The sequence below is a fragment of the Platalea leucorodia genome, assembly GCF_965183815.1.
Source record: "Platalea leucorodia genome assembly, chromosome: 3".
Classification (NCBI taxonomy): Eukaryota; Metazoa; Chordata; class Aves; order Pelecaniformes; family Threskiornithidae; genus Platalea; species Platalea leucorodia.
The window spans coordinates 66,873,697-66,887,215 of record NC_138825.1 but is presented as its reverse complement, the minus strand read 5'-3'; the positions used below and the strand labels follow the sequence as shown (position 1 = coordinate 66,887,215).

The 13,519-nt window shown below is 35.2% G+C and overlaps 1 protein-coding gene across 3 annotated transcripts in view; it reads right to left on the bottom strand.

The window, feature by feature from the left end:
* Positions 1–13,519, bottom strand: part of EPB41L2 (erythrocyte membrane protein band 4.1 like 2) — a 119,609-nt gene that overhangs the window by 31,390 nt on the left and 74,700 nt on the right. For all 3 annotated transcript variants that reach the window (XM_082306598.1, XM_082306599.1, XM_082306600.1), the window contains exons 6-10: positions 12,160–12,202; positions 5,188–5,263; positions 3,424–3,642; positions 2,874–2,961; positions 1,115–1,267 (exon numbers count right to left, since the gene is read on the bottom strand). In XM_082306598.1, the coding sequence (XP_082162724.1) occupies positions 1,115–1,267; positions 2,874–2,961; positions 3,424–3,642; positions 5,188–5,263; positions 12,160–12,202 (579 nt within the window). The remainder of the gene's footprint in view (positions 1–1,114; positions 1,268–2,873; positions 2,962–3,423; positions 3,643–5,187; positions 5,264–12,159; positions 12,203–13,519) is intronic.

Genomic DNA, 13,519 nt, shown 5'->3' with positions numbered 1-13,519 from the left:
GAGTTCAGATAGTTCCATAACTGTAACAAGCTGTAATTCTCCTCTCATAAGACTTCATAAGATTTAAAAAAAAAAAAAATCAGAATTTCAGAATAGCCTTTTAATAAAATTATACTTGGCAGGCTAGTCATGATGGGTAATAATCACATTATCGCTTCCTAGCTGTATTAATGACTCTCTCAAGAAATCCAATAATACTTTAGTGTTCCTTGCTAATTTTCTGACTAGCTGCCCAATGTATTTATTTCTAAACTGCATGAAGTAATTGTATTGCAGGTTATGCTGCACACTTTCCTTGGATTTAATAAGTCTGAAATCCATACTGCAGTGTTAAGCTTACCTGATCTGTTTCACTATATAATAGTTTCTTAGCAAAAATATTACATCTATGCACCATCAGTGAGTGCAAGAGCAATACATCTGTGTTCCAAAACTTACAAAACTACAATGTTTGTATTGTACTGTTGGTATTTAGACTGCTCTTTTGTTTTATTTATTCACACAGTAAAAGCTACCTTAAACATTTTAGAGTATAATTTAAAAAAGCATTATAGTGTTTGACATTTTGTTTTTTTGCAAAATTTCCAGTTACAATGTGTTCAAAACATAACCCCCCCTCCTTCAGGAACTCCCACAAACTTATAATGGTATCTGAAAAGAAAGTTGAATTCACTATTTCCACAGCAGCTAACAGAAAGAGTTATAACATCCACAGGACAACTCAAGCCTTTGGTTACACCCATACAGCTAGATGTGTTGACATTTAGTGAACAATTATACCCAAAGAGGAACCGACTGGCTCTCCCCCAGGACTGCAAGTTTGTATAGACAGCAAGAACATGGCCAGTGTAACTAGCTTTCCTTGTAAAAAAAAGTTACAGGATGGCATCTATTAACAAAAGAAAACAGATTTTCTTCCTGGTTTGCATTTACTAATCAAAACAAGCGTTTAATACAATCAGTAGAATTTGAAGAGGAAAATAAAACCCTCTTAAGTTCTGCTCCAATCCAACAGAAGCCTGTTAGGACATCTGGGGAAAAAAATGAGGCTGTTATCTTGTTGCTGGATAGAAATGATCTCACAAAAGACACAAGGCAGAAAGGTACTACTTACTTCTGCTGGCCTGACTTTGATGTAGAAATTACTTCGCTTATAGGAAATCTTCAGAATTTTTGGCCAAGCAAAGCGGTTGATCCGGAGTCTATCTTTGTAAATGAGCAGTCCATTAGCACATACACCCAGCATGATATCCACACCTTCAGAATCCTATCACGTATGAGACAATTTCATAAAAATCAGTTTAATAACATTCCAAACAAGTAATTATTGCTGGCATACCTTGAGGAAATAAACCAACTGGGACTCGTTTCATATTCAAACATGAAAGACCCTGACAATAGGATTCGTAAAGCAGAAACAGCCAAGTATATTAATTTTATAGGAAAGGTTTTGGACTCTAAGTAATGGCTTTGGCACTCATATGCCATTGCGTATGCCACAGTTCTGGGAAATTCTTCAATATTCTGGCAACAGGGACTAAGTCAACAACTCACAAGCAAGGAAAGGTATGGTGGGTGTGCTATCAATAATTTCAAGAAACATTAAAAGAAGAAAAATTAAAAACAGGCCTTCGAACTTAAACCAGTCAGGAAAAGTCTGAACAAGTTCGTGATCATGGTGATCTTTTACAGTTACCTATTATTCCAGTAAAGATATAGGAAGGACTGGATAGTTGGCTGAAAATGTCAACGTAATGACTTTGAAGTGCTGGCGGACGAGGTTTCTGAGCATTCTGTTCTACTGACAGCATTTGATGCAAGTTTTACAGGCTACTAAACTAATGACTTACTGATAAAGCTTCAATACACTGTACCACTACACAATACAGCAGAATCTCATGTCCTCCCCAACAACAAATCAACTACATCAAATGCCAATACTGTCATTAAAAAGTTGCTTCACTGGCATAACTAACAGCTGCAAGTGAGTCCTGGCAAAGAGCAGTTCTAATGCTTGCAGCTACTTCACTTTGGCAAAAGAAAGCTCCAATAAATCTCTAAAAATCTAAGTTCCTTAAAACACTACAGACCAAGCAAACTGCCACGCTGCACTTGTATTAAAAAATGAATAAATGCTACAGACGTAGTTAATGTACGTGAATAAAAACTTAAGTATATTTCTTTCAAGTGCTTCTAACAGAACACAGAAAAAAAGTCTATGGAAAACTGCAAAAACAAGTGCACATTGTTTCCATATGAAACAGACTTAAACAATGTTTCTCCAGTACTTAAAAATCTTGGCTTTCTTTTTTAAATATAAGACTGATATGCTTACAATGCATTAGTTTTCCTAATGATTTGAGACCTGGATTTGTGCGAGGGAGTGGGAGGGGGCTGGTTAGTTGGTTTGTTGGGTTTTTAACAAAAATATCACACTACAAATGCAAATTTGATTTGACCTACCCAGAGGAGTGGAAAAAGCTCCAAAAAACACCCTCCCCCGAGACCTCCCCCCTGCTCTGTTTGTAACTGTCATGGTATTACAAAAGCAATTACATGTTCTTTTAGGCTTTACTTTATGGCCCCACGTCTCCTCGGCATCAAAAATCTGACATTTAAAAAACAGCCACTCTTACGAATAAAATATTATTTCCAAGCTGCACATACATCTATGCATTAAACAAACTTAGATTTAAAATACATTCTAAGGATGTTAAAGCTGTAAACTGAGTAATTATTGTGACCAAGAGATAAAAGGCTTATACCTAGGAATTGAAGGTATGAAATTTTTTAAATAACCTATATATACTATGTTCTTTAATACTAAGCATGTGTAGCCTAAAACAAAACCAAACCAAACCAATCCCCAATACCTTGGCATGATGTAAATCCACTCCATACATGGAGAGTCTCTTAGCATTTTCTAGGAACTGGGAATCCGCCTGTGCTGGAGTCAAGCCCCTAAAACCATTGAATAAGCCTTGAGTTTATTGACAAAAGAACTGAGAATCAAAAGTGAGTGGAATCCTGGAATTCAGACACATAGAAAAACCTCAGTTTGTAAGGTATCAATAGCATTTTTGCCCTAAAGGGAAAGTGTTCTTTCTGAGCATGTTATATTCCTTTAATAAAGATTTCTACCTTCACTCTTTCAACATATTCTAACTGCATGTTGCTTAAACTTATTCATATGCTCAGATAAAAATATTTTCTCCAAAAGTTCTCTTCTGAGATCTTAGTGAAGCTACTATTTTCAAACTGAAATTTTTAAACACATGAAATTAAGAGGTTCTAGTTACATAGCAAAAGATTTCCAAAGTAACAATAACTTCAGCTTAGCAGTTTTACACATACTCTTAAGAGAATTGACATAAACTTGACAAAGCATGATGATTTCATTTAATCCCACTGTATCTGACACACCTGTGTGTTTTGTGTAGCTCAGCTACTTTTTCTTCCATTTCTTGAGTTTGATTGGGTGCAAATTGGAATTCACTGATATAGTCACTGCGGTGCTCCTCTGGGTCATGATCACCCAGCTCAGCCTGCAGGGTATATGAACCAAGGAGGGCATGAGTCACAAAGGAACATGGCAGTCGACCAGAAGCAATATCCTGACGAAGCTGTAGGCACAAGAAATATCTGCAAGACAAAGGAAAGGGGAAAAAAACAAATGAAAACAAGAACAGAGAAAGTGTTACCAACGGCAAATTTATGAGAGAGACAGCAGAATTTATCGAGATGCATGTAATCATATAAACATATTTTAAAGTAAGCCAATGCATCAATAATTTGTTACACCTTACGTTATTTGAGCATTATTGCCACACAGTAAATTTCACTTCCATTTTTAAGAGTTGATATTACTTTCATAAATAACGTGAAGAGAAGGAAAAATTCTGATTTCCAACATAAATGAATGAAAAACACTATCTAGTTTGTAACAAAAGCTGACTTAGGAACTCCTTCATTTCACATTGTAGCCTGCAGGTATCTAAGGTTTACAGATAAAAACCCATGCATTTCCTTTGACATTTCCCTTTGGCTTTAAAATTCTGACTTTTACATCCCTTGCAGTTCACGAGCTAATCGAGTCATGTAATACACAAAAGAAATCCTGTTTAATACTGAACCCATAATTGCCTTCCTTAAACCGTGTATGTATTAGGATTTAATATTTCAGGTACTGCATACAGTCTTCTACCAAATTTAACAACTTAACAATGAGTAGACATCCTATCCTAGCACAACTTTTTAATGTAAATAAAAAAAAAGTTTTACAAGTGAAGCTTAAATTTTAAGAAATTTAGCTTTAAGCTATAACCATAAAAATGCTTTTATCAGTTTGACATGCAACTGAAAACCAACCAACTCACCGAAAATTTTCAAAGAAAACACAGACAGCTTCTTTTAAATACACTGCGTACTAAATATCTTAGACTATTTGTAGTAATATATCAGCTACACACTTGCGTAGCTATCTTATTTTGTGCAGAAGACTCATCCGATGCGATGTGTAGTAACACATATCCTGCCTCAGCAGAGTCAGCTAACTCCAAACCAAAACTAAGCATTTAGGTTTTCCATAACTCCTGAAAAAATGAGTGTCATCAATTCCCTGCATTCTATCCACTGGTTATGTTAGTCTTGCAATGCTACTTTTTATGTGCCTAGTATCCACTGCATTCTAAGTATTTTCTATTTAAGAACTTTGGAAGAGAATTATTTTCAGATTTTAGTATGTTTTATGGTTTTATTTAATGCATATGTATAAAACTATGTTTTCACCAACCTAGCCTAGATTATTACTGAATTACCTTGGATCTCTTGAGCTTCGCTCTGAATATCAATACTCCTGCACTCTCATTTGCTATATAATAAAGCAGCAGCCCAACAATAAACCACTGGCTTCTTTCAAATATGATCCTTCACATCTTACCTCCTGCCCAAATCATATCCCCACTTATCATTAAATCCTTTTTTCTTGGGTTTCTTCCTGAAGAAGAAACTTTGCCACTTTGCCTTTTCAACCTTTTTCTAAAAAGCAGTTGATGTAAGAACATCTATAGTGTTCTACAGTAATAGCCAAACCTGTTACGGCATCCAGAAACTGAAGAAGAAATTTTATATGGCCTTCAAATTAGAGTAACAGTAATTTTTAAGTTTAAAATTAGAAACTATGCATACCTAGTGATGTCTTCAGTCAACTGTGAAGGATCAGGGGGATAAAACTTCACATTAAAGGTGAATATCCAAGGTAAACCTAAACATGGGAAATGTCTGACTGTTAATCTCAAACAAGTTGAATAAAGCAAAGAAAGAACCTTACTGAAAAATGTTAGGCAGTCACATAAATCTTAGATCACTGAAATCCTGAAGGAAGTTTTTTCAGTATACTAGTAAAAAGCATAGGTTATTTTCATTATCAGGTAGTAACTCATATAGACATACAGTGAAAGATTAGCATGTTAAAAATTATCTTTAAAGCATGTTTTACAATAAGTTATGCAAATATCAGAAGACTTTTTAATTTGAAAACTACCATAATATATTAACACTTTTAAGATAATCTGCATTCAAAGACACTTGCACGGAATTTGTGTTTATTTCCAAATCCTCCAAGGCTAACCATCTCCTCCTGTTTAAATTGACTGTCAGTTTGAGAGACTGTACAATAACTATAAACAGGAGATGTCAAAATGAGGTCTGCGTTGAGTACAACAGAAAGATAATAAGTAAATTATTCATACTCATAAAGAATGCATGGAAGACAAAAAATATTAGCCATTCCTCCTTTAAAATATTTTTTGAGAAACAATACCTTTAGCAACTGTAATAGCAATGTAATTAGAACAATGATAACTTTGTTTCCAAAATAAGGCAGGACTCCTTAAATGAGAAAGCCTAATTTATCAGATGTACATATAGTACTGAACTGGGTAAAACATGCCTCATTGCATCATGTACTGAAATCCAGTGAAAGACAAAATTAAGACAAAAATACCTTTAAAAAATGTCTAATGCTAATTAACACATATAGCATGACAAACAGAACTAAACCTGGAAAAGATTAGCCCACTTCCATCATTTATCTCCCAGGGAATTAGCATCATTTAGTGAAAAGCTGTTGATATTGAGTAAGCCAAATTGATGAAGAGAAGCAATTGGGCCAAAATATCTATGCAAAATGTGTTCAGGAAGAGTTGTCAAGTTAACAGGGCTGTGGGATGGGGAGAGGTGGATGAAGGATGTGTCTTTCCACGCAGGTATTAAACCAGTCTTCAAGTTCTCCTGGAATGAAGCAATGTTTCCTGGTATGGAACAATTTTTCCTGGTGTAAAGTTGCAGTTAAACTAGTCACAAATGAATTCCTGCTTAATGTATTTCTCTTTCTTGACAGCATTTCTACAGTTAGCTTTCAGAAAGCACTGTAGCCAGGAGACCTAGACATCATTTAAAAAAAGAAGGGAAAAAAAAAAAAAAAAAATCTATGTTCTCTATAAAAAGCTAAAAAGAGCGTAAATCCTCTGAATGTATAGACTATGTGAAAAATTTCAGATGTCTACTCATACTAATTCCATAGCTAATCCATTGAAAAAATGTTGTAGTTGACTTTGTATTAAATATTTTCTGGACAGTTGGTGACCTTATATTTTGCCTGATTACTGAAAGCACATTTATTCGCTGAATATAGACTAGCAAGTATATTACAATGTGCACAGTCTATATTTACACTTCTCACTACAGCACACTGTTTATAGCCGCATAACCAAGGCATACAAACGTAATTGTCTTCACACAATAATGCACATTATTACTGGCGCTTTGAATTGGTGGCCAAGACAAAAAAATAAATAAATCCGATATTTAAAACGATATTTAGCATTCTGTCCCTGATAAGGCTCTCTGTTTTGATGTTTAATAATATGGGCTATAGAAATGTCAAAAATTTTTCTAGCCAGCTTGTTACCTCAAAAATGCTTCTGTGGCAACTTTAGGCACATTCTTAGAGAAAAAGAATGCAATATAACCAAACAGCTAGCAGCATACAATTAGCATGATTCATCCCATTTAAACTGGGAAATCAGTGAGGGGTTTTTTCCAGTAAAGGCTTTTTCTGGCTTTTATTCATGATATCTCTTGTGTCTCAGTTAAAATTTTTTAGGGTACTGTGTGACTAGGACAGATACACTACTCACAGGCAGATGTAAAAATGCCCCATAAAATTAAGAAAATTGCTTCTATAATTTTTCTTAAATTACCATCAAGAAAATCAAAGAAATAAGGAAGCTCTATATCCAGTCCACATTTTCAAAAATGCATAAAAAGTAGAGTACAGACAGTCCTGGTTAGACTGACAAGATTCAGCTCACAAACTCAGACATCTCCAAACTGCAAAATCATTCTTTATAATTAGTAGACATACAGAAGCACTTCTGCAGCACAACCCTTCCCTTGGCACAGGTACTTAGTTCTCTTCACCAACAATAAGCTAGCCTCTACTGTATTTAGCTTAGATCAAAATTAGCTACAACTTCTACAGATATATATTTACATAAAACAGATGGATATAAAATAAAGTGACCCTGCATAAAGTGACCCTCATATTTTGATGCCTGAGCATAACCATACATTTTGTTAGCATTAAAATCAGATAGCCAGAGCTGTATATTTAAAATGCAAGCCCTTTCCTTAATTAATTCTAACTTCCCTTAGCACTTCAAATACAAACTTTAGATTTCTTAAATATTTTAGAACACTGTGCTGAACAATTCTAAAACTCATGTTATATTAATCTCACAGAATTGTATTTATGAATTTTTCTCCATTTGGTCTACTGTGTATTTTGAAAATATACCTATTTAACAATATCATTAGTCTTCTATTAGTCTTCATCCTCTTTCCCGAGCAGTTGTTTAGGCTGTGTTGCAGAATATATCACAGAAGCAAGAATATAAAAAAATTGATTTCAGCTCCGTGACATTCCCAGAACTACCTTAGTTGTTAGCTAAGTATGTCTCAAAGACTAGGCCAGTATTGCATTTGGCTGGTTTTAAGTTCCCCAATCTGAATGACTGGATACCCATTAACAAAAGGATGTAGAGAAGAGTCTTCAGCATGATTAAAGAGAAAGGTTTAAACTTATAGCCAAAGATTTGTCACCAGCTGCCTTACCTATTGTACTATTTCATCTGTTCTAATCCACTTCCATAGGATTACAGAGGATTTCCCTCACCCCCCTCGATAATTAAACTGAATCAAGTAACAAGCAAATTAAATCTTCTGTCTTCAGTCCTTCAGTTAGTCACTCCTTTCTAAAAAGAAAATAACTTTGCTATCATCATAACCATTATCTCTTTTGATGCTAGTGGACATAGTTTCTTTCAACCCTAGACTGCAGAGATGTAATTATATACCTAAGACACCATGACTCCCTTCGTAGCCAATGGAAGAAAAGGGGTGTTTCATTTGGTTCCCCTCTCAGGCACCTATTTCAGAATGCACTCACTCACCTCCTGAACGTGGCTGTTCCTTCAAAAAACAAGTGCATTTACCTTAGGTGGACACAGTTAACCTAAATTAGACCACATTAGTCATATCCTGGGTACAGTGATAAGTGTCTAGAATCTTTCTGGCTAAATAAGTATTCTCTTGACAAAAGACAGTAAGACAATTTTACGGTTAACTTCAAGAGCAAAAACAGTTAAATGTATCCTTTATCAGGTGAGAATGCACAAAAACCCCCTATACCACTCTATTCTGCCCTCAGAACACGGAAATCCTCTCCATTTCTTATAAGATATACAACACAGGATATGCAATATGGAAGAATTTTTTGCAATAAAAATACTAATTGTGCTGCAGATTGGAAATGGATTTAATTGACATAACATTAACTTGGATTTAAACTATTCTGCACAGCATACAAATCTAATTTCCATGTGGAAGAGAATGAATTACATCCACACCAAACCCAGGATATATCCCAAAAATTGTTTCAAAGTTTGTGTGAACAGAAAGATAACCAGGCCTATAACTCTGTTTCATATACTTCAATTACACAAAAAACAAAAGCAAATAATTAGGCTTCCCAAAACAGATGGTTTCTACATTCACATCTCTAATCTTTACTCGTAACTGTGAGCATTTAAAATGCTGACAAAAGATTGATCTTCAATTGCAATAAACACTATGAGGAAACCAGGTTTATGTAGTTTAGTCATTCAATTCTGTTACACTGAGAATGAGAGTTATGAAAATACCTATAGACAAAACTGAGCGGAATATCATGTGTTCCATACTAACTGCATGTACAACATCTCACACAGATAAATTCTCAAATTAAATTTTATATAAGGGCGAACCACCACACGTTCTGCGAAGTCTGGGATTTGACTATTCCAAGGTCAATTGCTACTGCTTGTACCATCACAATATTCAAGCTGAAGTTCTTAATTTTGCAAAAGCCTGAATCCACTTTAGATGTATCAATTTTCAAGAAGTGACAGATATGTAATTACCCCACCTGTCCCTGATTGAATTAATTAGAGATTTTAATGCATACTAGTGGATATCCAATTTCATGAGCTAAGAAAAGTCAAGAATTAAATTTCCTGAAGAGATCAGGCTGGCTGAAAGCAAACAAGCTTTTTGCCACTTTTGTAGCCCTGAGAACAGAGTCAGTAATTTGTGGATCATGTTCATTAGCCGAAGTAACATCAGTAATTGCTGAGGTTCAACATAATTGCCCAACCAAAGGCCAACCTGAACAAATAAGAGATTGCATAGAAGGCCTGAGGACCCTGACTTAGCAAGAGACAGCCTGATGCAGAACATGACTTGGGGGAGACTACAGGGTTCTTATTTCGTCTTCCCCAGTCACAGGTGGTATACAGATGCCCACTGTGCAGAATATCGGTATTGTTCATATGTGAGAGAGAGACAGAGGTTGTTATAAATATTAAGTTGCAAACTGATGTGCTGAACTCCACTTCCATATTTGTCACCTTTGTGTATTCAGATCAATGTATTTGTCCAGATATGCTTATCTAACATGCTAGTGCTTCAGTTTGTGCTGTACAAGAGAAAAAGAAATTAGTTTCTTCATTTCAAATGAACTAGTAGATTTTACAGGTACCTTAAATTTATTATAATTTAGTATTTTTGTACATAGAATTTCCATTCTTGATTCAAAGACAAATCTCTTTAGAACTAAGCCTGAAACAAAGAAAAGCCTCATTACTTGACACTCATGTAGCTGGGGGATAAAATTTGTCTTTGCAGTACATTCCAATATCTGGAAACTTTAATACACTGATTATGAGGAACACAACTGACATTATGCTGATTACTTCCAAACTGGTGTAAGCAAGTTTCATTTTAAAATCCTTAAAATGGTGTTCTTGGTTGTTTGCCCTATACACTATGCCTATCAACTCTGAAGTGCTACAGACCAGAGAAAAAATTCCAGTCATGATGCCTAATTCAAGAAACTGGACTTGATCTCCAATATAAAATGTAGGTCTTCATGCTGTATGAAAAATCACATCCCCTTAAAATATTTTTTGTAGTACATATTATACAGTATTAAAAAGTGTAGTGCATCCAAAAAATTTTCAGGTCAGGTCTTTACTCTTCAGATTCATGAAACTTACTTGTAGGCTATATAGCATGCAGATCACTATAGAAGACAGTAACAAAAAGTATCAATGTCCTCAATCTTTTGTCAAATCTTAAAACTAAACAAAACAGCCTTTAGCCCATGTGTTCGGACAACTAATAGGTTTTTACTGAATACCTGCAGAATAAGAAGTTACAATACCAGTGACTTTTCCTTAATTAAAAGGATGGCCCCTACTTGCATAAGTATATTAGTACATTCACCATTTTAATAGGTCTAGCTTGGTTATACAAAAGCATGTTAGATCAAAAAAATAGTTTCCAAGGAAGCTTCTGTAACTTTCATTTCTTTACTGAAAATATAAACCACACCTTCCTAGTAAGGGATTTCATCAATTGGGAAAGGTCTAAAGAAAACAGAATTAACACCACTGATTTGTGGAAAAATGTGAGTGTTGGCTTAAAACAGGTAGTTAACAATAGTAAAGAAACTACCTGTTTATCATTGTAAATAACACACTGCTGTTCTTAATTACAAGTGCTCCCACTGGATCATATTCCCCAAAAAAGTTCCAAGTCAGTTTCTTAAATAACTTAAATTCTTGTTGTGTCAGAAGTGTAGACATGTAAATCTTATTATCATCATCTCCTCCCCACTTACATTTCTCATAAGGGACTACCAAAAGGTTTCCATCAAAAACAAAACAACAAAAAAACCCTGCATCGGCCACAAATGAGTAAAGCAATAAGAATTTCAGTAAGGGCAAGGGCTGTCTAGCACTTCTTAGCGGCTACTTATTTTGTGCCATGTAGAGTCAGGAAGAGTATCTATCTCCTAAATTTACTCTCCATTCACTCCCCTATCTACTACAAATGCTACCTGGCTAGTGAAGAGTTTTGAGAGAGTTGTATGCAAACAGAGTAAAATAAATTACTCGTTGTGTATTCAGTATAGGATGTAGAAAGACTTTTCGCATGGATTCAGTCTGAAAAGCATTATAGCAAGATGTTCCAAGATTATGCTATTTCATTGATGGAACAGAGATGGACACATCAAAAAAGCCAATGCTGGACTGATCAGTATTGAAGAATATACATTTTCTGTAAGACTTTGATTCTCTTTTTATAGTTTCATATTCTTCTGGCACGTCTTTGAAGTTAGAAAGTCCCTATAGCAACAACCATGACCATCTTTGCAAGATGACATTCTCCATCTCATAACCCAAATATCAGCACAAACTTGAAAAACTGTTTTAGGATGCAAAAAGATCAAGTATTAGTCACATACAACACAGGAAAATTTTGGGGCAGCAGCCAGTATAATGATTAACTTCTACAGCACAAAGCTGAGTGATTCCTTCTCTCCTTCTTGGACAGTGGATAGAAATAGCAGCTTTGCTTTCTGTTCTAAGGCTGAATACGTCATTATTTTAATGCTGTAAGTATACAATTTAGTCAACACCGAGGCTACTAAGTTCATGAAGAATATTTCTGTGAGGAAATAAAAGGAGCATAACATCTGAATACAGAAGTACTTACTTCGAATTTGTCTCTTAATTTCCTTCGAAGAATCTAGCCAGTTCTGAAAAAAAAAAACCACAACCAGCATTTAAATTCATTTCAGACTGAAGATGGTGAAGTAATTTCATTCAGTGCAGTTAAAGTTTGTATTGTTCAGACATCTGTTCTATTTTAAAATAACCCAGAGAATTCTAAAATTGAACTTGTGTTTTGCTAGCAAGTCTCCCCACCCAGGCACATAAATGAAACTGTGTAATGCCACTCCCTTCATGGTTGTCTTATTGCTTTAGAGTATTTATGCCCTGTAATTTTAAAAAGTGGATAGTCTTACACTGGAGGTGGTCTAGCAAATTACATTTGCAAAATGCAATTTTCTCTCATACTCCTTTTATTGACACAAACAGACTTTTCAGGAATGCCTATGTAATCTCTACACACCTGTGCTTACACACCCAGGTAGAGTTACTTAAGACGATACTTCTCTTGAACTCCAGAGACTTATTATTGCCATCATTTGTCTTAAGGCATAGGCGTTTAGTTCTGATAACATTCAAAAGTGCTTGGAAAACCCTAATCAAATGTCATGCTTTTTTTCTGACCTCCCCTAAAGCAAAGTTCTCTATGAACATGTGTTATGTTAACACTGATACACTGGCAAGCTTCAAGTCTATATACTCAGCTCTACTTTAGGCAATGCAAATAAAGTTGGTTTTTCATATTTAGATGCCTCACTATTAAATGTGATCTATCCCAATACCAAAAATATTTTTATATAATCTGTGCAACCTATTAAATAGCTCATAGCATTTCAGTTACTACTGATATGTGCAAAGAGACTTTTTTTGTGACTGATCATCCAAAAACACAGCTTTGGGAAGTGAGACTAAGAAATCAGTAACGTATATTCATCAGTAACTCAGACAATCCTGTTTACTAATTTTACCCATAGATGTTAGAAAATAGATTGAGTGAGAGACTAGAAACATAAGCCTTTTAACTGCAGTTACTGAGAATTTACTTTAGACAGTGTTTGAACCTTTATTTCCCATGGCCAGACACGCATACACAAGCATATACGTGGAAGAAACACACATGCACACAACCAGCCTGCCAGCAGCACTCAGCACATTTCAAAGACAGAGATGTGCAAAGTAGGGAAGAATTAGCAACTGACTTGTAAGGTCAAGGACGACATTTGCATTTGCAAACCACTGCACATATTAGCAGCTTTAAAGTCAGAGGAGACCTCAGTGCCAGCACAAATGTTGCTAAAGGCATATCTCTACCAGTGTTTCTTGCCTAATGTAACCATGTAGTGGATACTGGGTATAATGTGACTCACCTTTCAGGCTATGGTACCTAACTCCAGATGCAACAG